The sequence below is a fragment of the Oxyura jamaicensis genome, chromosome 4 (genome assembly GCF_011077185.1).
Source record: "Oxyura jamaicensis isolate SHBP4307 breed ruddy duck chromosome 4, BPBGC_Ojam_1.0, whole genome shotgun sequence".
NCBI classification, from domain to species: Eukaryota; Metazoa; Chordata; class Aves; order Anseriformes; family Anatidae; genus Oxyura; species Oxyura jamaicensis.
In genome coordinates this window covers 60,731,734-60,759,065 of record NC_048896.1, presented here as the reverse complement: position 1 = coordinate 60,759,065, position 27,332 = coordinate 60,731,734, and the positions used below count along the sequence as shown (strand labels likewise).

The 27,332-nt window shown below is 37.6% G+C and overlaps 1 protein-coding gene across 3 annotated transcripts; it reads left to right on the top strand.

The window, feature by feature from the left end:
• Positions 1–54: 54 nt before the first annotated feature.
• Positions 55–24,131, top strand: ABHD18 (abhydrolase domain containing 18). Of its 3 annotated transcripts, XM_035324616.1 has the most exons (14): positions 55–89; positions 3,513–3,637; positions 4,353–4,461; positions 7,632–7,716; positions 8,287–8,387; positions 10,314–10,392; positions 10,482–10,566; positions 11,869–11,896; positions 13,746–13,884; positions 15,851–15,940; positions 16,601–16,702; positions 18,034–18,409; positions 20,186–20,348; positions 21,340–24,131. In XM_035324616.1, the coding sequence occupies exons 3-14, from the start codon at positions 4,370–4,372 to the stop codon at positions 21,389–21,391; spliced, it is 1,392 nt and encodes a 463-aa protein (XP_035180507.1). In that variant the 5' UTR covers positions 55–89; positions 3,513–3,637; positions 4,353–4,369; the 3' UTR covers positions 21,392–24,131. The 3 variants fall into 3 exon arrangements, with proteins under 3 accessions (XP_035180507.1, XP_035180508.1, XP_035180509.1); XM_035324617.1 differs by lacking the exon at positions 3,513–3,637 and having other exon boundaries at positions 71–89; XM_035324618.1 differs by lacking the exons at positions 55–89; positions 3,513–3,637; positions 4,353–4,461; ... (3 more) ...; positions 10,482–10,566; positions 11,869–11,896 and adding an exon at positions 13,199–13,340.
• Positions 24,132–27,332: the final 3,201 nt, after the last annotated feature.

The following is a 27,332-nucleotide window of genomic DNA, read 5'->3' as shown; positions in this document are numbered from 1 at the left end:
GGTCCCGCCCGCGCGCGGGACTGGCCCCGCCCTCTCCTCCCTTCCCCTCCCTCCCTCCCTCCCTCCCTCCCACCGCGGTGCCCCGGCGGGTGAGTCACCTTCGTGGGGAGCGGCCGTTGGGCGCCGGTGGCGGTTGGGGGGGGCGCCTCGGGACATTAACGGCTGAGGGGCGGCTCGTGCCGCTGCGCTCCCTCAGGGGCGCCTGAGCCGGCTGGCGGCAGGAACCTGCCCGGGGGCCGAGCGGCTGGGGGGGGGGGGTTACCCCCACTGTTTATCCTTGGGCTCCTCCGCCGGGGGAGGTCCTTACCTGGCATGCTGGCGGCTCGTCGCTGTAATGAATGCGGGATTTTTTTAAAAAAAGAAGCCCTCCCCCCCCCCTTTTTTTTATTTGACAAAAAAATAAAGCATGACCTCAGTTGGAAGATATATATAAAGTAGCGTGTGGCAAAGACTGTCAGTAAGGCTTTTAAAATAGGCACACCTTGCTTCCATCAAGTAACTTCCCGATGGCAGCTGGTTGGTGTTCACTGGTGGAAGCAGCAGGCTGAGGAAGCTCTGTGTCAGTGAGCTTTGTGTGGCTGAGGCTGCACACGCTGTGTAAAAAGGAGAAGCTAACCTTCTATGTGCTGGGTTTCAGATAAATTTTTGTGCACGTTTCTATGAAAAAAGTGCACACCAACGGCCTATAGCAAGTATGCGGTATGAGGGCTGTGAGTGCAAGGAAAAACATTCATGCAAGAGCATGGACCTAGGCTGTGGTTTATCTCTAGGTTTTCTTACTGCCTTCTCTGGAAGATATTGCCTTAAAGTGAAAGGGACTTTTATCAGATTGTTTATTAACATGCCTGTGTACCTGGTACAATTTCTATTCACAACAGTACTTGAAACTTACTATATAAACAATGTACGCATTGGATACTCAACACAGGTGTTGTTTCTTGGCCTACACAACTATGAAGCATCTTCCTTAGGTCATTATTTCCAGCTGGCTTGGCTTACAGAGGGATCCTAATGTGTAATACCAAGCGGTGGAAACCCACCTGCATTTGGAAACCAGCTCTGATGATTCTTTCTCAAGTTCAAGTAATAAATCTGCAGCCTCCAACAACCGCATTTCTGACAGTATCTGTAATTCTCTTTCCATGTAGTGACTGAAGCATGCCATACCCTTTTGTTACTAAGTCAAACAAATAGGGGGTGGTTGTCCTTTTTTGTCGCAGTAATATTTCTGAGAAGTTCCCTACAACATACTTCACACCCTTGGCATCATTCTTTTAGTGTTTTCTGTACTCTTTCCAGTAGTGGTTTAATCTCGAGGCATTCCTATTGAAATATCCTGAATTACTTAAGTGTCTTCATTTAATCAATGAAGTAGAATAAAGAATGAGACAGCCCTTTCATTTCAGTCAATGTTGCAGTTATATATAATGTATTTGTTTAGGACCTTGTCTTGGCATTCCTTTGGAGTAGCAGATAGAGTTCATCATACCAGCCTCTGAACTCGTGGCAAAACGCACATCCTCTTTCCTCTATTTGCCTTTTATTTTGGAGAGAATTCCAATAAAATAAGTAAATAAATAAATAAGATCTGCAAGGCTGCTTTGTTAGGCTGCAAAGCATTTGTTATTTCTTTCCCAGCCTGTAAGAAGCCCTCTCGATGTTGCTGACCCTCTCTCTGCCTGCTGCTCTCTTCTAGTACCAGGAAGGTACCAAGCTTTCCCCCCGCTCCGAGCAGCAGAGGGGCCTTGATGAGCCTGGCAAACGCCTTCTGCCTGACACCCCAATGGCACTGGGAGGTCAATGGATGTCTCCAGAGTCAGCAAGAGAAAGGACTGTATTAAGGTAGTGAGAGAACAGTCTGGCAGGAAGAATGGGAGAGCAGGCACAGTGAGCTTTGTTACAGTTTCTGCTGTCCCCTCTTAGGGACAGCTTTTGCTTGTTCCCTCGCCCATACTGTGAGGTGAGGTTGTTGGCTTACTTTCTGCTCAGGTGGGGGTAATGACAGCCATTGTACCTGCTCTTTGTTCTGAGCATTGGGCTGCGAAGTGGAACTGCAATTTTTCTGTTTTGATATGGCAGTAGTTTGAAGATTTGAGTGCTGTCCCTACATCCAGCAGTAACTGTGGGAAGTTTAGGACTAAATAGTTGCTAATGGCACGCAGCTGCCAGACTGACTAATAAAAATGTTTTCTTCTGTTTACCTTTGTCTTGTGCTTGGGTCTGTGTTGAGGTGCCCTTCACGGGCATGGGTGTAACCATTCCTGCCTCAAGTTGGTTACAGGGTGCATATCCTCACGGTGAAGTATCAAATAAATCACTGTGGTTTATTGCTGGCCATGTTGAAAGTACACTGTATTGCTTTCTGTTTTCCACAATATTTGTGATAGTAGTTTTGCTGTGCTTCACTAGATTCAGGCAGAAGCAACACAGTGGTCTTCGGCATTCTGGGGAGAGTGGGCAGTTACTGTAGCCCTTCCCAGAAAGTTTGAATTGAAGATGTTGGGTAGGAAGTTTTTTCAAATAGAGTACACCATGTTTTGTGGTACTGGTGGCTTTGTTTAGTTTTCTGATAGTAGAAAATATTTACTAAGTGAAAAGGAGTGTTCATAAGAAGATCAGACAAGGTCTTTATTACTTGGTTACACCTGAAAGGTAGCTTGAATTGTAAGAAGCAATTTTTCAGTGGTTTATTTGAGTTAAGGAGAAAATACATATATACACATATATCTCTTTATAAAAACCTTGGTTTTGGTAGTCTGTCCATGGCCAAAGTTTCTTCCCTATCTTCTCCTATCCATTCTGATACCAAAAGCTTGTGTCACTCTGGATTGATATATATTATAGCTACCAATGCTTGTTTGGTTGTGTTTATATTGGTGCATAGCTTATGTTGCATAATACCATATTGTTTGGATATTTCGTTGCATGCATATTTCAATACCAAAGTAATTTATTCTACTAGATCAAGTAGTTATGGATCAGCATAATAAGATTCTGCAGTCAGCTATTTGAGACTGACTAATGGAGTAAGAGCTACCATTTTTTACAGTGTTAAAATAGAAGGTCCCCTCTTAAGCTTTCTGATGGTTTCTGGTTATCTATTTCTGTCTTGTAATGACTGAATGTGGTTTTCTAGAATGCTTGTGCTAGCACTCAAGTACCTTAAGTTGTCTATAGTTTCTATTTTGATAGTAGCTTATGTTAAACCTTTTATGGTATCTTGAGTTTTAATACTTCTTAATGATATACATAAATATTGTTGTTGAGTGTACTATTCTAACAACAGTTTTAACTTGTTATATTCTGATCAGTTCATTTTAAGAATGACCATACTAAAATATGGTAGAGGAAATTAACTTGGAAATAACATGAAAAAACATGAGTTACTCTGTTTTGGAGTGTTATGAAGTTATTTAGGCCTTTTGGTATAGAGACATCTAGAAAAAAATATAAAATAATTGAAGTTAACTTCCTAACCAAGTCTCTCCTTATTATATCTTCTGTTCTCTTAGGTTTAGGACAGATCGTGGACCTTATTTTCATTGAATAACCTGTATCCTGTTGATTAAGAAATCAGATTTGATTTTTTTTTCCTTCCTCATTGAAAAAGCACAGTAGTGGCTCCCTGTTCATTTCAGTAAGTATTGCTTTGAAAATAAGACTGTGTTTGCCTAAAAACTTGTTGGCTTTAGCTGTATTTGGGCTAGTGTATTTGCTGAGAGTGATGATGCTGGTGTAAGGATTTTGATGGTGTGATTTTTTTTTCTCAAAAGGGAGTGGGATATATTTTTTTTCAAAACCATAAGAGGTGAGCTGGGGGAAACTGGAAAGGAAGAATGTATGCTTAAGATACCAATGAAGGCAAGTTTATAAAAATAGGTTTTCTATGTACTGGTGAAAAAGTTTTGTCTATATAGCTATATGTTTGCCATCTAAATGGCTGTATGGAGAGTACAGAGACGGTGCTGCTCCTACTGGTCAGAGTAAAATACACTCAGGACTGGTTGAAGATGTAGTTCTGTGACCTCATGTGCCTCTTTAGTAATCTTGACCTAAATTATGTGTTAACTTTCTGGCTATATTAGACATATCAAATTGCTACTCCTTTATTCCACTTTTTTTTCCTTTTTAAATTTAAAAATGGTAGAATTTGTATTAACTGCCTTTACACTATGCTTTGTTTAAATATGAAAAGAATTGACCTGAATGTCTAGGTTAACTTGGAATAAAATGGTATTGCTTTTCATTGTTACAGGTACCAGAATAAGAACTGACTTAGAGTCACAAGCAATGAACTTACCACTCACGTTAACCACTTTAACTGCGTTGTTTTTACCCGTTCTTTTTTCTAGATGTGAGTTTGCTGCTCATGGGTGTAAGTAAATTAGATGTCTTATACAGAAAACTTCTCCTCACTAAACTCTTCATCAGAGGATGGGGAAAACCAGAGGATCTGAAAAGGTGATTTTTTTTTTTTTTTAAATAATAATAATGGCATGAGTAGTACTTTATATTAAAAGGGAAAAAAAAAAAAACAGCCCTGAAATACTAACAATTGTAGGTATTGTCTTGTTCATTTTTGAGTTCAAGTTTTCATTTTTCTTCAGGAAATTGTGTATTTCCATACTGATTGAGGAACTTGATCTAGAAGTCTTAAAGGGGTTTGTGGTTTTCTACTTAAAAAAGGTATTTTTGAGAGAATGTGTATATGTCCAATTACATTCTTGATTTATGTATGTAAAACATAGTAAACAACAACATATTAAAGAAGTAGTGTGTCTGAAAAGTAGTGTCTAAGAAAAAAATGGCTAGATTGTTACAGAGGAATGGTTCTTTGTAACATAAAGAGGATCTTTAGTTAATTTTCTGTTATTGCTTAATAATGATCAGTTTTAGAAGTATAAGATATACTTAGAAATTTCTCTCTCTCATTGAGTGGTAAACTCATTCTTCTAAGATGTCTTTGAAAAAAGAAAGAAGGAGGATTACCACTTAATTTTTAAACATTTGCAGATTTTTCAAATTACTGTTAAGGTTAACACCTGGAAGTTAAACGTGCATATCTTAAAAGTTCAAGAGTTCAGTGACTGAACATATTCCACATCACATAGTATTTAAATAGGAAATGATAACTTTCCATTTAATGAGGTAATTCTTCTGTATTTGAAAATCAATAAAGAAAACTTCAAACAAACAAAAAAAGGATTTTGTTCACTGTGGATAGTAGTGGAGTTATGTGGGCTGTTTCTCTTGTTTCAAAATCTCTTTCCTCAGTTGTTCTCAAGTAGCAGTTTCCTGCAGAAAGGAAATGTTGGATTTTTAAAACATTGATTTTCTTCTGGAGTAAGCAAAAACGTGTCTTTTACTTTATAGCTGCAGTATTTTACTATTGATTGTTGTCTGTGCTTGAAAACTTTGAGGGATTTGATTAAGTTTCATTCTGGTATCATCCCCACTTATTATACTGGGGAATGTCTGACGAATCCTGTGGTGATCTCTAAGGGTAATCACACTACTGTCAGACATCATTAAAGAAGCATTGCTGCTAGTGGTAATCATATCAGCTGCAGCTTTTCCTTTTTTATGATGGGGATACATGAAATCAAAAGCTGTAGGGGATACATGGGACAGGCTTGCTTGCCTGCTGGTCTGAAAAGAGGAAAAATTTTCCTGTGTGTTGCCCCTGTATGGAGAGATGAGCTGTCCCCCAAGCAGCTTGGCTTCACTGGGATGAAGAAGGAGAAACACTAGCTCCTTCTGACTGCTCACATCAGCTAGTGGGAGGAGGGAGTACCATTCCCTAGTATGCAGATCATACTGGAAACAGTGTTAGCATTTGTTTTAATTGATAGAATAAATTGTTTCTTACACTTTAAGCATTAACTGAGTTTTACTTATGCCACTGACTACCTTGCCTAGATGTAATCTGAAGGTTTGCTGAGCACACCCTTGATGTGGTGACTTGATATCCTAATCCTTTATCCTTAACTTATCAACAAGAGTTGGAATGCCTTTAACACATGCAAGATTTAACCTTCAGTATCCTCATAACTACAGAGGAAATAAGTACATGTAAATTTTTTTTGAAGAACTGGTGTCAAGCAAAACATCTTTGCATTCAGCTCACCCTCCATACTCATGTCTTATACCTTTACCCTTGCTCTCTCAGAAATACTCAGTGTACTGTTTTGCATAAGAAAAACAAAGGCTATACAGTAGGGCTGTTTTTGTGGTGGTGATGGTAAACTGCCTTTTCTTTGCTTTGTATAGTGGCTTTTTTTTTTTTTTGGTGTTTAGAAGGTTGAACAAGTCACTTCTGTCATACCCCTCTTCTGTACTGTCCATCCAAATCTGCTGTTTAAGTTGGTCAGGTAATGTCTGTGTGTGTATTTAGAACCATAAGAACAAACAAGTTACTCTTAGCATAGAGCATTTAAGGTTGTGTGGTGTCGCTTAAGGACATCTAATCCCAAAAGCTATTCAAAACAAAACTAACTTTATAGTTGTTTCAAGTCACTCTGCACCTCATCCTGTTAACTTTGAAAGTCCCTTGAGGGATGGACATTTCAGTTACCTGGGGCTCTGTTTACAGTGCTTAACCACTACTGCTGTGAAAACTATCGTGTTTCACTAGGAGTTTCTTATGTTGCAACTCACAACCATTGCCTTTTGTCTTCTCTCTGTATACCTCTAAGTCTTGATTCATCTTCTGCAACACTGCAGCCTGCTGAAGTAGCAGAAGGAAGTGGCTGGATTTGCCCTTTAGCTTTCTGTTCCCCAGGCAATGCGTACCTGGTTCTCTCAGTCTTGTAAGTCGTGTGTTCCATTTATAAAGTGTCTGCCTGCTGGTCTCTGCATTATGCCAGCATCTCTTTAAGGACAGAGGTCCCCAAACTGGACTCTGTATTCCAGATGTGATTTCATAGGGCTGAGTAGGGGAGGACAGTTTCTTCCCTTCACCTGCTGTCTGCTGCCTTGCTGAAAGCAGGGGGTGTGCTGCGAATTCCCAGTCAGTTTGCTGTCTGCCAGAAGCCCCATGCCCTTTCCTGCAGAGTGCTACCTAGGCAGGCAGTTCCCAGCTTGTATTGTGTGGGGCTAGGTGTAAGATTTTGCAATTATATTGGTGAGCTTCACGATGTTTGTTGACTTGTTCTTCCAGCTTATCCAGGTGGCTTTGAATGGTATCCCTACTTTCCAGCTATCAACCTCACCCACCAGTTTGAGTCACTCAGGAACTTCCCCAAACATGGCTGGTGACTTGTGGCAGTTGGACTTTGCACCATTGGCAGCTACTTTGACGTTGGCAGTCTAGCCTATCTTTTATCTGTTCAGTCCATATCACTCTGGTTTGTCTGTGTAGGAGGTTCTTATGTCCTAATTTAGCCCCTGAAAAATGACATTCATTTTTAAGTATCGAATGTAAAATACTATTCGGAAGCTGTGTAAGTTCTTGCAGCCATGGTACCTGACTAATTTGTAAGTGCAAAGTTGGCTTCGTAACTTTTATTTTCTTTGTGGCTTACTTCAGCTTCTGATGTTTTTTTTTTTTTTTTTGTTTTTTTGTTTTTTTAATGTATGTTTATATATTTAGATTAAAAATTGAATCTTTTTTACTTGTTTCTGTTCAACAGAATATTTGAATTCAGAAAGATTATTGGAAACAGGGAAAAATGCCAGACGCTGGTTTCAAAAGATTACCCAGTTTTTATTGACAAGGTATGTAAAAGTAAGGGATGCAGTTTAACTACTTTTATTTGCCTGATGGTATAAAAAGGTGAAATAACTTAGTCTTTACCAGGCTGCTTTTATAAGCATTGAATTTTGCTGTCATATGAATCTGCATTTTTCTGATGTCTCATTTTATCACAGGATGCTTTACTGCTGGGATTGGCACCTGCGGGACTTGAGTTAGGGACTGCAGAGACACAGGGTGATGAATGCACCCCTGACAATATTCAGTTACTGAACCAGTAACTTCAGTTGCTCAAGCTCACAAAATGCTCAAAACTTAGTGTATGTTATTCCAATACATGTTATTAAAATGGGACAGTTTAAGCTTATTACTTGGTTCCTTTAATAGGTCATTAGGGGGAAAAAAAGTGAAACACATTTGACTGTACTGATAGACTTGTATTCAGTATATTTGAAATAGATTCCAGCTTTTTTTTTTTTTAACTACATTTTTATCCTATAAGAAATAATTCTCATTGAAGAGAATACTGATGTTTGGCTTTCAGAGCAAGTTATACTGACATGAAATATACTGCTATCCCATTCTCGCTGTAGGTTGAGGAGCAATCAGACTGTAAAATCCTTGAGGGACACTTCATTTCCCCTTTGGCTCATTATGTCCCAGGTATCCTGCCAGTCGAATCTCTTGTAGCAAGGTAGGACAAGCAAAATGGTATTTCCTTTCTGCAGCTAGCATTGGAGAGAAATAAAAATGATATATATGTAGTTTTACTGTGAAGTCAATTTATTGTTATACCAGTTATCTGCAAAATAAATCAAACTCTGTGAGTTGTTTTTGTTAGCTAACATGTTGAAATAGATTTTGACCTCAGAGTGGAAAATAAATCTTACTCCTGTGATAGTTTCATTTTTGTGTAGGATAATGTAGTTTGCTAGGGGACTTTATTCCAAAGTGGCAATGATATTATATGTGTGTTGTGCAACAAGGTTTGATAAAGGTTGATTGATTATACTCTGAAACCAGGAAAAAAGTGAGCATTTCAAGAGATTGAACTGTTAGGGTAATGATGTGTGTATTTAACTATGACTGGAAGAGAGCTTCTATAATTAGTAGTGATAATGTGGAAAACCTCAAATGTAATACTATCTGAAAGAGGATGGCATAACACTTTATGAAAAAGCTTAAGTTACGGTAATAAAAGTTAGGATTATGTGGCTGTTAGTCACAGTCATTTCAGGTAATGCTTTGGCTGATTCTGATTTTTTTTTTTTTGGTTGGTTGATTTTTGAGCATAGAAATCATGCACGGAACTATGGAATATATTTGTCTTCCAAATGAATGAGATGCTGGAAATAAAGGTTACAATAGATATTTGTTTTATATTTTGGAGAAGCTGCTTATACAGAAGAAACATTTGTACTTAGAGGAATCATTCAAACCTTCCATTTACATTCAGTACAAAAATACTACCTGTGTACTGAAATAATAGTTTGTTTAATTGCAACAAGAGAAGCTGACACCTTTTTTTTCTGGTAAGCCACGGGGACATAATTTTGTTTGCTTTTAGTTTTGAGCTATATTTTCATGATGGATTTTTCATTTTTCCAGTCTTAGTTTGTTATTTTTGAACATACAAGTTTGGCAGCGGAAGTTAATACTGGTATCATTGATTTTATCAATATTGATAGGTGTTTTTATATAAACTTAAACATGAATTACACTAAAGAATGTAGTTCACAAAAAGTTCAATAGCCAGAATATCAATTCTCTTCCACCTCCCTTTGGTTAGAGAAAGAAACTCTCTCTTAATATTACTGGGCTAAGTAGTACCATAGTTGAAAATACAGTGTACTAATTGCTTCCTTGTGCGTGCTTTCTTACAGTTTGACATTACATTATGCTACCTGTTATGTTGGGCACTACTGTTACAGCTTTAAAATGTTCTATAAATTTCCCTTAAGATCACTGTGCATTATGTGAATCCGTTTTTTTTTTTTTTTTTTTTTCCTTCCTGAATGTCATTCTGCTATAGGTAACAGTGCTCCATCTTGTGGGGACAATATTGGTGACTCTGAAGTGATTTTTTCACCCCAGCAGTTAGAGTGTAAATAACTTTTGAGTAGACATTAAATGTTGGGTGTATAAAGTAGTTTCATGTTTGGTTGCTTTTTTTTTTTTTTTTTAATTTAAATGTATTGCTCATCTTATTCTTCAATTTCATCTGTTGTGCCCTTAGGAGAAAAGTAGCAATGCTGCTTAGGAGAGCTAGTCATACTTGTTCAGGCATCTCTTCATCTGAAATTCCATTTCTCCACTCTGCAAAATTTGAATTGTGATGATGAAGTAGTGGTCTCTTTAGGAACATGATCTGTCAGCTTGGCTCCTGTTCTGGTTCGGCATTTATTCTGTCTTACTTTTGAATTCCTTTCTTTGTTGGGTGCGTTTATGAAAGATGATACTGCTATATTGATGACAGTTTGCCTGAGTGTATTACAGAAATACTTAATTTTGTTGGTTGGTTGGGTTTTGTATATTTTTTTTTTCTTGTAGATTAATTTCTGTGAAGCAACTTGTAAATATAAATACTTCCTTTTCTGTAACAAGTATTTGTTTCTCATAGGTTTCAGTTCATAATTCCCAGAAGATGGAATAGCAAGTACAGACCTGTATGCATTCATTTAGCCGGCACTGGAGATCATGTAAGTATATAAAATGTAAAATTGATTATTATTGACAAATTAAGTATTCAGATTTTATCTTAATGTGTTACCCTACATCTTACCTTCAGCACTTCTGGAGGAGACGCACACTGATGGCACGTCCAATGATAAAAGAAGCCTGTATGGCTTCTCTATTACTTGAAAATCCTTACTATATCCTTTTGTGGAAAGCAAGATACTTGTACTGTTCTCAATAGTTTCTCCAGGGAGTAGAAAACTTATCATACTGGTACAGTATCTAATTTGTAGATGAATTTCAAGTAGAGTTTCAGTGGATAGAAGCAAAAAGCAAAGTATGACCATTGAATGAGGCACAATGTGGAATGCATTCTGATGCTACTATACCAAGTAATACTCTTGTGATTTTTTTTTAAATATCTCCTACAGCTTCTTACCATAGTCATCAGAGTAAAAGTTCTGACGTGAGTCTATTTTCATCAAGGTATCGATCTGATCCCTTTAGTTGAGGCCGAGTGAAAACTGCACTCATTCTGAATCACACTGTGTGAGTTCTGGATGTATTAATGATGGTAAATCAGTTTTGGGCCCCTCGCTACAAGAAGGACATCGAGGTGCTTGAGCGGGTCCAAAGAAGGGCGACGACGCTGGTGAGGGGCCTGGAGAACAAGTCCTACGAGGAGCGGCTGAGGGAGCTGGGCTTGTTCAGCCTGGAGAAGAGGAGGCTCAGGGGCGACCTTATCGCTCTCTACAGATACCTTAAAGGAGGCTGTAGAGAGGTGGGGGTTGGCCTGTTCTCCCACGTGCCTGGTGACAGGACGAGGGGGAATGGGCTAAAGTTGCGCCAGGGGAGTTTTAGGTTAGATGTTAGGAAGAGCTTCTTTACTGAAAGGGTTGTGAGGCATTGGAACAGGCTGCCCAGGGAGGTGGTGGAGTCACCATCCCTGGAAGTCTTCAAAAGACGTTTTGATGTAGAGCTTAGGGATATGGTTTAGTGGGGACTGTTAGTGTTAGGTTAGAGGTTGGACTCGATGATCTTGAGGTCTCTTCCAACCTAGAAATTCTGTGATTCTGTGAAAGAACGTTTTGTCTCCTGTCTTCCCTTTTCAAATGCAACCCTTTAGTACCTCAGGTGCTTTTGAGAAACTTACTCTTGCTATTTAGGACTTGATTTAAAAAACAAACAAACAATTGAGTCATCAATTGTTCAGTAACTTTTGTAACAGTGTTACCTCATTTTATTAAATAGAATCTCAGATTATACTTTTCTCATACTCATATAACTGACAAAAGTAAAATCTAATGTTATAAATTACATCAGAAAGCATTTAATGTGATTTAGTTCCAGTTAAATATTTGGAATGTAAGTTCCAAATTTGAATTAATCAATGTGCTATTTATGTATGTGATTAATTTTGTTTTTAAATTTTTAATTTACTTGCCATTTTTTATATTTATATTTATTTATATTTATTTTCTTTAACTTGAGTCTTCTACATGGCTGTAGAAAACCTAAGGATCAATTGTAAGTATTACTGGCACATTCATGGATACAGTCTTTTCAAAATACTACTACTCCATCCCCCAAAGTAGTGTGAACTCTGATAGTTTATTAAGAAAGTCAAATCTCAAAATGCTGTTAATGTGAAATTGTCAACCCTTTGCTGGGCTACTTCGTTACTGTTTTTGTTAAGAGATCACAGTGATCAGGAAAGTTTGCACAGGATGGAATTGCAGTGTAAGAATGAGATGAGTGAGTGCAAGCAAGAACCAGTTTATTTTCCTGATTGGCAACTGTGTGTGTATAAACGCTGCAATTGTTTCAGTCAACTATGAATTATCTTTGCCCACATAGCATATTTTCCTATTATAGTAGCTAAGTTTTTCCTTTTCCAAGATACTTCAAAAGGACCGCAGTCAGATGTAAACTTGATGTTGCTTGTTTGTTAGTCTGTGGAAACTAGGTAGTATTCAGTATTGAGAACATTTTATAACCAAAAATAGTTTCTAAGTTTATTTTCAAAGTAGGTGTAAAATTGTATTTATTTTGATAAAACCATTAAAAAAAAGTTATAAAAAATTGCCAGCTGATTTTTGTAAAAATGCTTTTTTAATAGGAAGACCATTTATGGATATATTTTGATTATCGTGTTTAGAAATATAAGATTATAGGAAAGTGAAAGGAGAGGCTGTATACTGATTCCAGTATATCATTCCAGGTTGGATTTTTTTCCTTGTTACTCAGTAACTGATGCAGAAAAATAAATAATTTGGTGAGGATATTTCTAACTCCTTTTTCTGTTGTCTAACTTGACAGCTTAGTATATGAATGATGTAGACAAGGATTCTCTGAAAGGCAAGTGCTCAGTCTAATATCCCAAGCAGTAATTGTCAATCTTCAATACAAGGTTACATACCAGGAGCAGTTTTTTAGTTAATACAGTAGTAGCAGTGCTTAATAAACATAGCAGCTATTATATAGCTATATATATATGTGGCTGAGGAATCTCTCATAATAAAGCTGTAGAAAGAATTATGTTAGCTTACAATGCCGATCTGCAGCAGCTCAATTTGTTTCTCCCTTGACTAGCACAGCAAGCATTGTCCTTTTGCTTCCAAGTATCTTAAATGTGATTGTATGCTGGCCAAAGAGGCCAATAGCCTTTTATAACCTGTATGATACTTGAAAATACACAGTTCCCCTTCCCAAATTAAGGTGTGTCAATTGCTCTGTAAAGTACAATTATTTTTCACTTTTTGAGAGTCCCTCTGATGGTTCAGCTGAACGGCTTTCTCCTTTTTTGTTTCCTCTGTTTCAATGCTTTAGAGTAAACTACATGAATATCTCAGTACCGTGACACTTCCCACTTTACAGTTTCAGTCTTAAGTGACACTGATGAGTTCTTCCAAAGCTGGCATACTGATTGCTCTTCAAATGTTGTGTGCAATTTTTCAATGATATGAAACAGGTAAATAAGAGAAAAGAAAAAGGATTGTTTTCTGCAAGTAAGATAGTGTATGTCTAGGACTGTATCACCAATTCTATTTTAAAAAGAGCCATTATAGCTTTACAGCGCAGATCACTACTAGTGAGATTCTAATGTTGGTAATACCTGTTTCTGGAAGACTAGGTGGTCGGTAATATTACGTTAGGAGCTTAGAAGGGGTCTTCCTAGTCCTCATTTAGATCTGTATTAGGAAAAAGTGCCAGAGAGTCTGGACTTACTTCTCCTGTTGAATCAAGAGGAGTTAAGCTCCCAATTCTCTGGGAGTATGATCAGGCTTTGTATACAAGTATGTATAGAATGACTGAGAACTGTCAAAATCTAATCTTAGAAAATAAATCCTGTATTTTCCTTTTCTGGGGAGAAAAGACGGTCATGTTTAAAAAATGTCTCGGACCTGTTTGTGATGGGAGGAGCTCTTGTTCTAGAATCTGCAGCTCTTTTGCACTGGCTAGAGAGAGAAGGCTATGGACCGCTAGGGATGACTGGAATATCCATGGGAGGACATGTAAGCTTTTATATTTCCTGTTTAGTTTTTTTTTTTTTTATTTAACTTCTCATCTGATCATGTAGCGTACACAAATAATCTGTTTTATAGTGTTCCTCTCTGAAATACTTTAAATATTTGGAGTCATGAGGAAAAATGGTTGGCAATTCTCATGTTCTGTAGTACTGAATTACTATAATCCTTAATAAGTGCTGACAACTTGTAGAGCCCTTTGTCAGCCATCTCCTCATAGGCTTAATATCAATATGAGCTTCTCACGTAATTATGTTTATTTCCCCAATGGGAAGAAATGTTTTATGAAAGAAGATCTGTACTGATCAATTCCTAATTCTCCCTCCTTTCCTCCATTCTTCTTGCCTAAACTTCTGTGTCTGAATGCACTGAGTGAAATGCATTCTCTCTGTAGGCATATCATAATTGAGGTGACTTTTGGTGTCAGTTCTGTTGTTCTCAACTCATCCTTTTTCCTGATCATTGGTATTGATTACAGAAGATATCTGGAGTGTGGTGGATAACATTTTGTGTGTGATTGTGCATACTAAAACTAAAACAGCAGTGTATTGTTAGAAAGATGCTTGAAATCCTAATATGCAGTCAAAATATTAGTGCTTGTATCTCCACAGATGATTATTGATCTGTGATAAATGTATAAAAAAACTATTCAAACAACATACGTCTGTTTTGCTGATCCTTTTTTTGTTTGTTTCTCGTTAAGAGCTAAGTAGATAACACTGGTAATGGCTGTGTCTCCTGAAAGAAAAATATTTTTCCTCCAAAGCACAATTTTATTACTATAAATAACATAAGTTTATGAAGCACCTTAGGTATTGCCCTGATGAGACAACTTTTGTGTTAAACATGTCTTCTCTGTCTTATAAATAAGTTGAATCGTACCCCTTAAACTGATCTGTGCACCACTAACTGCAGGCCACTTTTAATGCTGCGTGAATGCTGTGGGAGTAACACTGTGCTATATCCCACACCTATATGTACAGCATGGGTATAGAAAGAGGCAAGATCAGAGAAAGTGAGTTTGGAAATTCCTTTGGAATATTTTTTTTAGTCCAGAAAGATACATTTTTGTCTAGTCCTGATTTAAATATAAAACCATGGAAATAGTTTTTGATGTTACATATATTTAGAATGTGATTTAGAACAGAAAGGTTCTAAGGATGGAGAGAGCTGGAACTAAGAACGAAGAAGTCTGCCTTTCTGACCATTAGAATATAGATGTGTGGTGCTTTTGTCACTTTTTATTAATAAAAAATAATCAGAATTATATTTCAGTTGTGTAAGTCTTTTAGAGTGTCTAGGACAGACATGGGGTATTTTGTACTAGGGATTTTACACTGTTCAGTTTAGAGCAATAAAATACAATCTGGCATGCTGTATAAGGAAGTATTTGCTTGTCATTGCTGTGTGTTGAGCTTCTTTGCTCGAATATTTCTGGTATAAATAGAATATTTACCAGAATATGTCTTGAGAACTGATGTAAAAACAGTAATTTAGATGTTAAAGGACAGAAAAACAGTCCACTTAATATCCTGAATTACTTCTCTTCCACATTTTGTTTCCAGTATACAGATTGAAATGTGCAGAAGTGTAAATAGTTCTTCTCAGAGATTATGTTCATTTTGCCTTGAAATAAGCTTGCAAGAGCCTGGTGAAAGAGCTCTATGGAAGTTTTTCATGGTTTGAAATAACTAAAGGGTCAAAACAAATATTCTGTTCAGCTGTGAAATTAATTCTATCCAGAACAATATTTATTGTTAGGGAAATCATTGAAGAGCAGACACTATCTTTCTTCTGAATTTTAAAGAGGTGGAAGTATATTCAATTACCAAAGTCATTAACAGCTTTGGCACTGCTTATTTAATACTGTATAAAAAAATAAAGGTGAGAATTCTTAGAATTCCTTTATTGTGAATTCAATATTAAAATATGTAATAACTGCATTTGATTATAGATGGCTTCACTGGCCGTGACGAACTGGCCTAAACCACTGCCATTGATTCCATGTCTTTCCTGGTCAACAGCTTCTGCAGTCTTTACTACGGTAATTATCCTATATTTTTACTAATATACTAGTATGTAATCAGAAACATAAGGTTTGGGTTGGATATGTTCACCTTTTCAGGTAGGCATTTCATTACCCTTTGGCCCTTATTTAGTGGCAAAATCTGCCCTTCCTGCTCAGGATGTACAACGTGATAGGGAAGGTAGCTTTGAGCTGCTTCAGCGGGTCATGCACGAAATTGGAGGCAGGGGCTGGTTTGTGACAGTGTTTGGAGTCCTGCTCTGAAGGTGTATGAAGGTGGGAAGGTGAGGAAGGAAACCATGAAAATGGACTTTTTCTGGTCAAAGCCTGGCTTAAATAGTGGGGTGATGGTGCCGCAACTACCATTAGCAGTACCTGTTTTAACTACTGCTGGGTTAGGTGAATGAATAGACCCACTTTGACACTCATCATTGGCTTAGTCCAGTCCGGTTGTGCATTAAAAAATAAATAAATAAAGGGAAGTGGGTTTCAATGTCATATGTTAAAATGTGTGGCTTATAATCAATTCCAGTAATTCTAAGGGTTATCTGGAAACTTGGGCACAACTGGAAAAATCAAATTACAGACAGGAACAAATCAATCTTCTCTACATGCCATTATTTTAGAATGGTCTCCGGCTTTTACTTGTGTAACAGATACTTGTGTTTCTAATTTCAGGGTGTGTTGAGCAAGGCAGTGAACTGGAGAGAGCTGGAGAAACAGTATTTTACGCAAACTGTTTATGAAGAAGAAATCATTCAAATGCTTGAATACTGTGGAGTAAGTATAGTTTATTTTTGCAATTTTACTAATGTTTACATGTTTAAATATAACAAATAACATAACTTTTATTTCTAATAAAGGTAGCCAATTGCTAGGTAAAAACATGTCTGCCTGTTGTTTCCACATGATTTTGATAGACTTAGTCTTTGAAAGAAATCCTTCTGGAACAAGAGAAATTGATGTTTTGGTTGAATAATATGTGTTAAGTACAGCCCTTTCTGCAAATTTTTGTTTGTGGTCACAGTTAATGTACTCAGCAAAATAAAATGGATCCAGTCAAAACATGGGAGCCATACTTAATTCTTCCCAGTACTGGCTTTGTAGTCCAGAAAGCTTGTAGCCAGAAGTGTAAATATCTAAAACTTGTCCTTCCAAGCAATTGCTTTCAAATATTCAATATTGTAGAATATATTTTTTGAAATGTAGCAACATTAAGTTACTTTTCTACTTTGTTTAAAGTGTGAGGTCACATTATTTCTGTTTCCAGCTGTGATGTTTTGCTTTCTTGACATTTTTGACTAGGGTTGGAAAAAAAACTTCTCAAAAGGAATTTCTAATATAGAAGAGAATTGGGACAATGAGAGAACTTTTCGAGAGTATTTTTGTTTCAACACTTCACTAACAAATTCTTACAAATAACTTTTTTCTAAGATTCTTTGTTAGGTGTCAGTTCTTTTTCAAGTATACTAACACAGGAGAAGGGGGGCTGGGGAAGCAACAGCTATTTAGGCACTTGCCATTTTTACATTATACATATTCTGGGAGCACTGATGGAGGAGACAGGATGAAAAGAAGAAACATTTCAAAATGTTCAGCTTTTGTCATCCTATTACTTGGAAGGAGTAGATTTTTTCAGTCCTAAACCAAACATTAGACCTGGTCAAATTATTTTCTTCCCATCTGTGAAGAAATGTTTTAAGTGTTAATTTTTGAACACTTTTTCAAAAAGGTACTACTGCTGTTTTGAGAGGAACAAGTCTGAGAAATGCATAGTTTTTGATTTATTTGCCAAAAAATTTAAGCTGACTAAATTGCAGTCATGAATTCAGAGTTTAATACAGAACTAAACATAGACAAACATTTGCATCATTCACTGCCATGGATAAGTATTTACTGCATTTCTTAAGCTGACAGAAATACAGAATTAAAATATCAAAAGGTTATGGTGATTGGGATTTTATTAACTGAGTGACATGTGCAAATGGAAAATAACAAGTACTGTGAGCAGTCTTTGTCTCCTTTTTATTGGATATGGAGTTGATCTGAAGTGTAAGATTAACCAGCTGATGTAAAGGACCCTTAATAAAAGACTTGTTGTCTTTGTTTAGACAGATTCTTTCAAGATGGGACAAGACTTTGTTAAAAACTTCCCGGACAGTGTGGACAGTCTGGAAGACATAGATGTGACTTCCAGAATGTTCAACCTTGATTCCTCGAACAAGTCTGTATCTAAAGAAGCTGTCCACAGCTTTACCACAAATAAAAGTACTCTAAGTGCCTCATCAGAAAGACTCTTAATACAAGATGCTCCTAAAATGCAATGCATGAATCAAACATTTTCAACCAGTAGCAACAGCAATATAAACTTAAACAGCCAACATGGACAGAGGATAAATAATAGAAGGAGTGAGACTTTACAGAGAGAATCCTTAAGGTTCATGAAAGGAGTAATGGATGAATGTACCCATGTAGCTAACTTTTCAGGTATGTATTTGTTTATTTTAATGCGGAGTTTGGAAAATTGAAATAGAATACTATGGAAGAAAAGGTATTCTCTTCATCATTCCATTGTGTAAACTTGCTGGGACCTTAGGTGAAATATGAAAATGTCCTCAGTGTTGTTCAGCAACATCTGTTTACCACTCCACTTCCACTCCACTTCCTAATTGGTTTTGTTTATTTCTTAGTGGTCAACTGATGTTAGAATTAATTCAAAATTTGCCTTTCTGTATCTTTGCTCATTTTTTCTGTGCCTTGCCATGGCTATTTTCAGATATGAGTTAGTGCACATTCATATTATTTAAAAGAACAAAATGTCTTTGATATAATGAATATCTAGCTCTAATTAATCTGTTTTGTCCCGCTAATAAGGTTTTTCAAGCAGATTCCAGTAAATCTAATTGGTTAGAAATCTGTTACTGACTTCACATAGAAAGTAGCCTATGTAGCTTAGAATGAAGATTGAATGATACTTTAAGACAAATGTGACCAATAAAGATACACTGATGTCCTATTGGGATGATACAGTCTGGTGCATGTAATGCTTCCCAAGAAAAGCACAGCATATAGAGGGAGCTGTAGCCCAGCAAGCCTTAAATCTGATGAAGCTGGGTTTCTTGGCATCTAGAACATCTTGACTTCCCTTTGCATTGCTTGCAAGCAGACCATTAGAGCAAGTGATTTCTTCCTAGAACTGATTGAAGTACTTTTGCTGAGGTGAGGGTTTGGAATTGCTTTTGAAAAATATCCATTCATAAAATGGTTCAACTATGCACATACCCACTGAGGACTCTTAACATGTCCCAGAACGTAATTTGACTTCATACAGGTTTCTGACAGAGCTAACTTGATACTGAGACCCTGTGCTACCTCATTTTTGAATTCTGGCATTCAGTACTCCACCGGTAAATGTAAAAAATAAAACAAATATCCAAAGCTTTCTACTCTAATGCAGATTTCTAGACATGGAAAATGTCCCATATCACTGCTACCCAGGAATATTTTGTGACACATACTAGTGAAGTGCTTTCCCTAAAGCTTCAAGTGTTCTTGCTGTAGACAGAAAAAAGAATGTGAACTTCATTCTAATTACAGACGTGTTTATATCTAGACACTTATCCAGGTATCACTCAGCTACAGCATTGACCTTTCTTGAAGATTAAGAAGATCTTTGATCTCAGTGCACTTGTCAAAGTGATGTAGTCCTTTGTGCCAGTTGTCTCTGGATGCTCTGGGACACGCTGCATCCCTCGCCACAATATGCTTGAAGTGTTATCTGGAGAGGAGCTCCAGGAAATCCACCCACCATTCAGATTTCATGGAAAATTGAATGGAAAGCTAGAATCTATCTTAGCATTTCATATCCTCTATACATGAGTATATACAGAAGGAAAAGGTCTGAATTGTTTGTGACCTTCCATCTGCAAACGGCTTAGTTTGTCACTATCTATTGTACCACGTATATTCTTTGTGAAGAGAGAACTGTTCTGTGTTCTACCTCATTTTGGTGTTATTTCTCTAGTCAACATCTTGGTATTTTTCCTTTTAGTAATCAGATTGGTGAAACTCTGGCTGTAAGTAGTAAGTACTGTAGCATCAAAAGTTGGATAAATACTGCTGGAGACATTAGAAAATATCATTTGACTAAAGCTTAAAATAACTTTTTAAACAATTGAGAGCATATTTCCAACAAATTTCAGCTCAAGTATTTCAATCTTGTTGTTATTTTAGATTAATTTTATTTTGATTTTTTTTCTATAGTTCCAGTTGACCCAAGTTTAATCATAGTTGTACAAGCGAAGGAGGATGCATATATTCCCCGAACTGGGGTGCGCAGTCTTCAGGAAATCTGGCCTGGATGTGAAATCAGGTATCTGGATGGAGGTCATGTCAGTGCCTACCTCTTCAAACAAGGACTCTTTAGGTAAGGTAGACAGGAGAATTTAAAAATAGTTGAGAGCTTAAAATCATTATTTTGAGATATATCATTTTGCTTCTAAAAAGCAAGTCTATAATTACTTTAAAACAACAAATAGCAAACACCGCTTTGGAGAACAAATTATTGGAGAATGTTACCATTCTATTTTATGAGCAAAGATGAGGTATAGCATACCTCAGATCCTTCAGTAAGCTTATGGCAAGAGAATGATCGTTATCACTCTTGCTTTCCTTGAGTTAGTTTGTTCACTGGACACCAGGAAGTATTTTTAAGGAGTAACCACTTCAGTTCTATTGCACAGCTGTTGTCTTTTTGCAAAAGCGGTTTTCTGAGAACAAACAATTGAAGACAAGAAATAGAGCATAAGCTGAATTGCACATGAGTATTACTTGCGTAAACTCTTGCTTTAATAATACTAGGTGGGAACTTGCTGAAGTGTGTTATATAATGCAGTTGTATACCAGGAGTTCCTTACTTCTTAAGAGTTAAATACTTGTGGTATTGATTATAAAACATAAGGAATTAGCAAGAGTGTAAATCCCATTTAGGAAGTCTGAGCAACAACAGAAATGAACATAGCAGGTCAACATATGTTAATCGTTAGCTTACTCTTATTTAAAACTTCAGCCTCAGTTTATGGTATGACTGTTGTTCAAAAACAGTAAATAATGCATGTCTGACATACTTCCTGTCACATTTGAGTAGAAAATTCCTAGTTCATTAACACTTGCACTCGTATGAAAGGTGGAAAGTAGTCCCATTCCCTCCTGAAATAGACATATAATACTGGATTGAAGTGAGAGATCCCAGAAATAAGTGAAGGAGAAAAGAATACCTAATCCCACTTTTTTACTTAATGCCATTTTCAAATTGGAATGATACATTTATTTTAGAAATAAATGGAATCAGGCCATTTACATCTACCATTTCCCACATTATAAAGGTGATCTGTAATTGTTATTTCTTCTTGTTCTAGGCAAGCAATTTATGATGCGTTTGACCGCTTTCTTCAGAAATACACTGTTTAACAATCTTCAGAATGTATTCAAACGGATCTCGTTTGTATTTCCCCTTACTGGAACTCATATTTGGAAAACCAGCCTCTTACAATGTTGAGTAGATGGTCACTTACTTTGAATGTTATAGGTAACAAGTATTAAAAACAAACAAACAAACAAAAAACGTGAATTACCAGTATTACTTTCATGTCAACCAAGTGCCATTCAGACATGTTTCAGCTTTACCTGTGAAAAAGCAATGGCAGCATTTGTTAGTGCATGAATGGTTCATGTACTTCATATTTAATTGCATTTTATATTCCTTTAATTCTGTATTTGTTGAAAATAGACCAATTTAAGTATTGATAAAATGTAAAATTTGATGCAGGGCTAAGATGTTGTCTTGCATTTAGTGTATTTATAGTTTGTTCCAGCTATTTTGTTATCCTCTTGCTTCCTTGGCACCTTGGTATTCCTATTGCATTTTACTATGGCTTTGCCAACACTGCCTCTTGTGTTTGTCACTATTTTCTCTTTTATGAATTGGAAATGAGCTATAGTGGAAGGGGCAGAATCAAATCTTGCAAAAAGAGCTTGTAAAAATGGAGTACAGGGTGAGAGAAAGACATTTTCATTCAATGCATCCATTAGATTTTTCTGCCACTGTATTAAACCGTGCCATTCTGGAAGAGTCATGTTGTATTCATTGGTCAGTTTCACAGAACTGAAATAATTGTAAATGGAGCATCCAGTAATTCATTTTTTACATACGTTCAGTTGGATTATAAAGTTTTTCTGGTAGTTTTTTTTAATTGTTAAAGAGAATAAAAATGTAATATTTTTTCTTCAGAAACGGTGGCAGAAAGAGTCTGATTCTAAGCAGTTAAATCAACAGCAGATTATATGGTGCTATAAACACCTGTTTGAAACATTTCAGCAGGGGTCCTTTTTAAAATGCACTCAGTACTGATATGCAAAATACAGTATAATATTGTATATTTTTTTAAAAAATATATGCGAGACTAAGGGTTATAAAAACAGTTACATTGGTCTAAGAAAAGCTTAAACTTGTTTAAGAAAATCCAAACGTGTTGTTTCCTCTTTTGGGATGAAAAATGCCAAGAAACTACAGTAAAATCAAAGGTCATCATGCATCAGCTGTATCTGGTAGCTGTCTGCATCTTATATTGTGGTTATGTCCTGTTTCATTCTTTTGAAGTAAGTATGCAGAGAAGTTGAAGGCCAAAACACTTCAGTTACTAATTTAAGTACAATAATGACAGGAGTTAGAAATAAACGGTAAAATCCAGATAGTTCTGGAGATAGGTGACTTTTGTACCTTTCAAATCAAGCACTTTGTTGATCTTCATGGTTTTTAATAGTCAGTGTGAAGCAATCAAACTGAGTTTGTTTATATTGTCTTGAATTTCAGTCTAGCAGACAGGACAAGTAACTGGGAATGAATCATGGTTCAGTTGAAAATCGTAAGTTCAGATAAAACTGAAATGCAGCATTTTGCTGCATTAATAATAACCAAATTAATTAATAATAACCAAAGTCAATTAGCATCCAAATTTCCTGAAAATGCAAAAAGTTGAAATTGGTAATACATTGGAAGTTATATTGCTTGTTTCAAGTGTTTTTTCATCATTTCTTTAGGCATTGTTGGTTTTATATATATTGGGAGCAAGTATGAAGTGACTAGTGTGTTTAAATATTTGAAAATACTGACTGTTGGAAGGTTTGAAATGAATTATTTGCAAGCTCAAAATTCTAAAATAAAATGCTTGAATACTAAACTCAGAGTTTTATGGGTTTTAACTTGATACGAACTCAGTTGTCAGCTTAGCTCAGTTGTCACCCTTAGCTCAGTTGTCAGGTAAGGGTGTTTTACACTGTCTGCTGTTTGCCAAATTGTTTTTGTCTCTGGTTGGTCGCATTTGAATGTACCTGTGTGCTTTATGTCCTGTTTCTATTGCAGCTATGAAAGAAAGGGAGATAACTGGTGGCAAGGGAAAGGGTTTGAATAAATGGAAGAGAGAAAAGATAGATTTTATAAGGCCAGGAGTAAGCCTAAAGAATCAACTTCTCTCCGCTGTATGTGACGTATACATGCCAATGTAAATATTTTCAAAGAGCACAATACAAGGAACTACACAACTTACGAAAACTTGACATTCTGAGGTTAGTGTTCTGATGATACTACTATTGAGGTTTAACTTCCCTTAAGGTCATGCCATTCAATGAAGCAGATTTATATTGACATAACTCCTGTTCCTGAGAAAGTCTTTAGATAGTAGTGAAGGACTGGTCTCTAACAAGTGAGAAATCACACTTTGCTACGTAACTAAAGTACCGTTGCCAAATATAAGAGTCCAGTAAGAAGCATTTAAGAAATTTCTCAGAATAATAATAATAAAAAAGGAATAATTAAATATGTGGTTTACATCTGCCAGTTATCAGACACAGGAGGCTATTAGCTGATCTGTGAAGGGAAGAGTCTTGCAGTGTAAATGTTTTAACTTTTGGAAAGTGGGCTTTTTAAACCAGATTTTATGAATAAGTCCTAAGAGGACATTATTAGTAATCCATTTTTGATGTTAAATGAGTATGTGATTTTAATCCAGTAAGTGCATGAGAAAAACATTGGAAAAAGGTTCCTGCACTAAATCCAAACAGCAGGTAGCCATTCTGTGTGTCTTAAACTTACTGTAAAACTGACCTTGATCATTTTTCGGTTGTAATGATTTTTCAATAAAAATCCTACAAAACAGATGTGTAGTGGTTTTTTTTCCCTTGTCAACATGAGTTGTTCAAAATGCTTCTCATTGTCATCCTCTAATTCTTTATATTCCTACTAGCACTGTAGCACAAGAAGAGTAGTTAATCTACAGTACAAGATAAAGGCTTCACATAATAAACAATGATACTGCTTTCATATTGTTCTACATTAAGCTTGTATCAACTAATTAAGATATCATTGTGATTCTAATTTTACACTTCTCAGTGGCTTCATTGAAGTAGAATTTCCCAGGCTTACTTAAAATCTACTTCACAGGGTAAAAAAAATCAGTCTAACGTTTTCCTGCTTGCTGCTGTATTCCAGAGTAGGGTTTATTGTATCACAACAAACTCAGAATATATTGTAGAATTGTCCAGCAGGAATTATTGATGGCTATTCTTCTATCTGTGTGGGAGGAAGGCCGTGTTAGGCTTTTGGAGTGTTGCTGTAGGAAGAAAATGAGTTTATTTCATCATCTGCAGCAGTCTGTCATACAGGTGGGAATATCTCACGTGAATTGAAAGGCTGCTTTGAACAGATAGCTGTAAACGTTACTGGCATGTGCATCTCTGAGTCTTGGTGGTGTATATATACAAAGAAAAAGAAAAAAAGCCTCAGAAAATTGTTGTGGCTCACTCTCTGGAACTGGAGCAGCCAATGTAACTGAAGCCTGCCAGTTGTACCCAGCAACCAAGATGCAATCAATTTTATTGCTGTTATTTCTGTCTGAAAAGCGAAGGCTCTGGTAACCCGTCTGCACACTAAGACTGACAACACATGAGTAGGAAAAATGCAGAGGGTAGTAGGCTTTGCCTCTGAAAGGTTCTGGGCAAAGTGAAAGTTAGGTCTGGTGTGTTATCAATGAGTGACACAGTTAATTTTTTTTTAGTGTTTTCACATTTCTTTCCTGGCACCTCTGCTGATTATGGTCTTGAGTAGACTGTGTCTAACAGTTGTCAGATGGAGCTTTTTGTAATGTTTTTCCCATGTCCAAAAATACCCCCGTGAATAGTGAGCACTCAACTTCTCTTTTAGCGAGGATAGATCATTTGTGTTGTGTAAATCTTAAGTCAACTACACCTTTAAGTTGCAAAAAGGCACCGTTGCATGAAGTAACGGTCTTGCTGCTTTCCTTACCGGCACGTCATATAAATGCATATAGATACTGTTTAAATAGTTTTATTATAAAGTGATGATCTTAGAAATTGTATATTTGCTTGGTAGCTGCTAACACTTTGAGGCAGTAAATATTTTTCATGTGTATTTTTAATTATTTGTCATGTGTCACTTTTTTTTAATGTTGATCGTAATTACAGTTGGTTGGGCAGGGAAGTTTCTTTATCTTAAAGTGTCAGGTTCTGTGTCAGCTTGGCTGTAATGATAAGTTATACAGTATTGAAAGAAGGTTTGTATAGTCTGTGGGCACGTAATTCCTCATGCACAAGTGTTACATGAGTGAAGTGCTGTTATATTATGCTATACTGTTATGCAACTCTGTAATTTGCAGTCTTTGCTGAAGTGCTCAGATGCTTCTACGTGACAGAAAGCATAGCCTTTAAAGCATGAAATTGCTATTCTTGGTTTTGTGCAGGGTAAATGAGCCTCTCTTTCACAAAAGAAATGTTTGAAATAGTGTGCTCTTCAAGGAAAAACTGCCCCGGGTTTTGGCAAGGAAGTCTGACTTAGAGTGCTAAAAAGTAACAAGAGGGATGGTAACAGCTAGACAAAGAGGTAGGGGTGAGTCTTAGGCAACTTGCAAGGTTCTTTACAGACTTTTGTATACTTACATACAATTAAGTATACAGTAAGTCCTCTTTTACCACAGTTAGCAAAACAAGAACTTGCAAACTCCTGTCAAGCCGCCATGTTACTGGCCGCCTTTACTCATATAGTTAATTCTTAATCACTTTCCTGTTTTTTCCCTGGTCTTTTCAGATCCCTGTACTGCAGCGTGGGGGTGTTCCTAAAGTCCTGGCTGGCCTACAGCTCTGCTGCCTTCTAGCCCTTGTGTGAGGAAAACAAAACAGGATGGTTAGTGCCCTTCTTGCCACTGACTAGGTAGGGCCTCTCTGTGTTCACACTGCTCTAACAACAGCCTTCATTGCCTCTGCATAACCTCTGAGTTTGGGACACCAAATAAAAGATGGGGAAAGTGTTTTGAGCAGATAACATGACTGATAATGCCTGTTTTCAGGAGTGTAGGTGGGTGTAGATAGTGCCCTTCCTTTTTCCTGAGCAAAACTTCATTAAGAATTCTTGCCTTTTCTTCAAATAAATTGTCACTGCAACATGCTCGTGGTGTGTTCTCAACTCCTGCATTTATTGCACCTGAATAAATGCACTTCTTAGTTGTGGAGAAGAATGCTTCTAAGAGATCGAAAACTTGCTGTAATCTTAGTCATGCTGCCTTTTTTCTTGGTGTAAATTAAAAAATGAAGGAGGAGTAATTTTTCATCACCTGTTGTACAAGAAGTGCTTAGAAGCAGTTGTAATTTTTTTTTTTGCTGTTTATGGAAAGATCTCCCTTACTACCAGCATTTTGAGCTTCAGTTGCAGAAACGTGCATTATTTATTGCGGATTGTCTAAACTACCCAGTGTTGTTCAAGCAGAGAATAACCTTGCCCCAACCACAATCGAGTTTGCCGACACCAAACCCCAGGTATTTAATTTAGAGACACTACTTTACAAACCCCCCCGACTACTTTTACAGAAGCGTCTTTAAGAACGTGCTTAGTTGACTGCGGCGCTGCTGGCAGCGTCTGGGGGGAGGTTTGAGGCGGCGCTGCCCCGGCCGCGCTCCGCCGCCTCAGCCCCTTGCGCGGCGGCGGGGCCGGGCCGGGCCGGGGCGCGCTGCGCGTTGTTCTGAGCGGGGGGGCAACAGCCGCTGTGAGGTCACGGCGCCCCGCCCCTTCCTCCCGTGTCCAACCCCCCCCCGCGGGGCCGGCAGCGCTCCGCCCGCCTGCCGGTGCCCCGCTGGTGCCCGCGGCGGGGGGCGGTCGCCCCGTGCGCGGAGCGGAGCGGGGCGGGCGGGGGATCCCAGCACGGAGGCGGAGCGGGGCGGCGTCCAGGGGCGGGCAGGGGCCGGCTCCCCCGCCTCGGCTTCCCCGCGGCTGTCCCGGTGCCTTCCCCCGCGGGCCGCCCCCCGCAGCCGGGCCGGGCAGGGCATGGCCGCCGCGCACGTCTCCGCC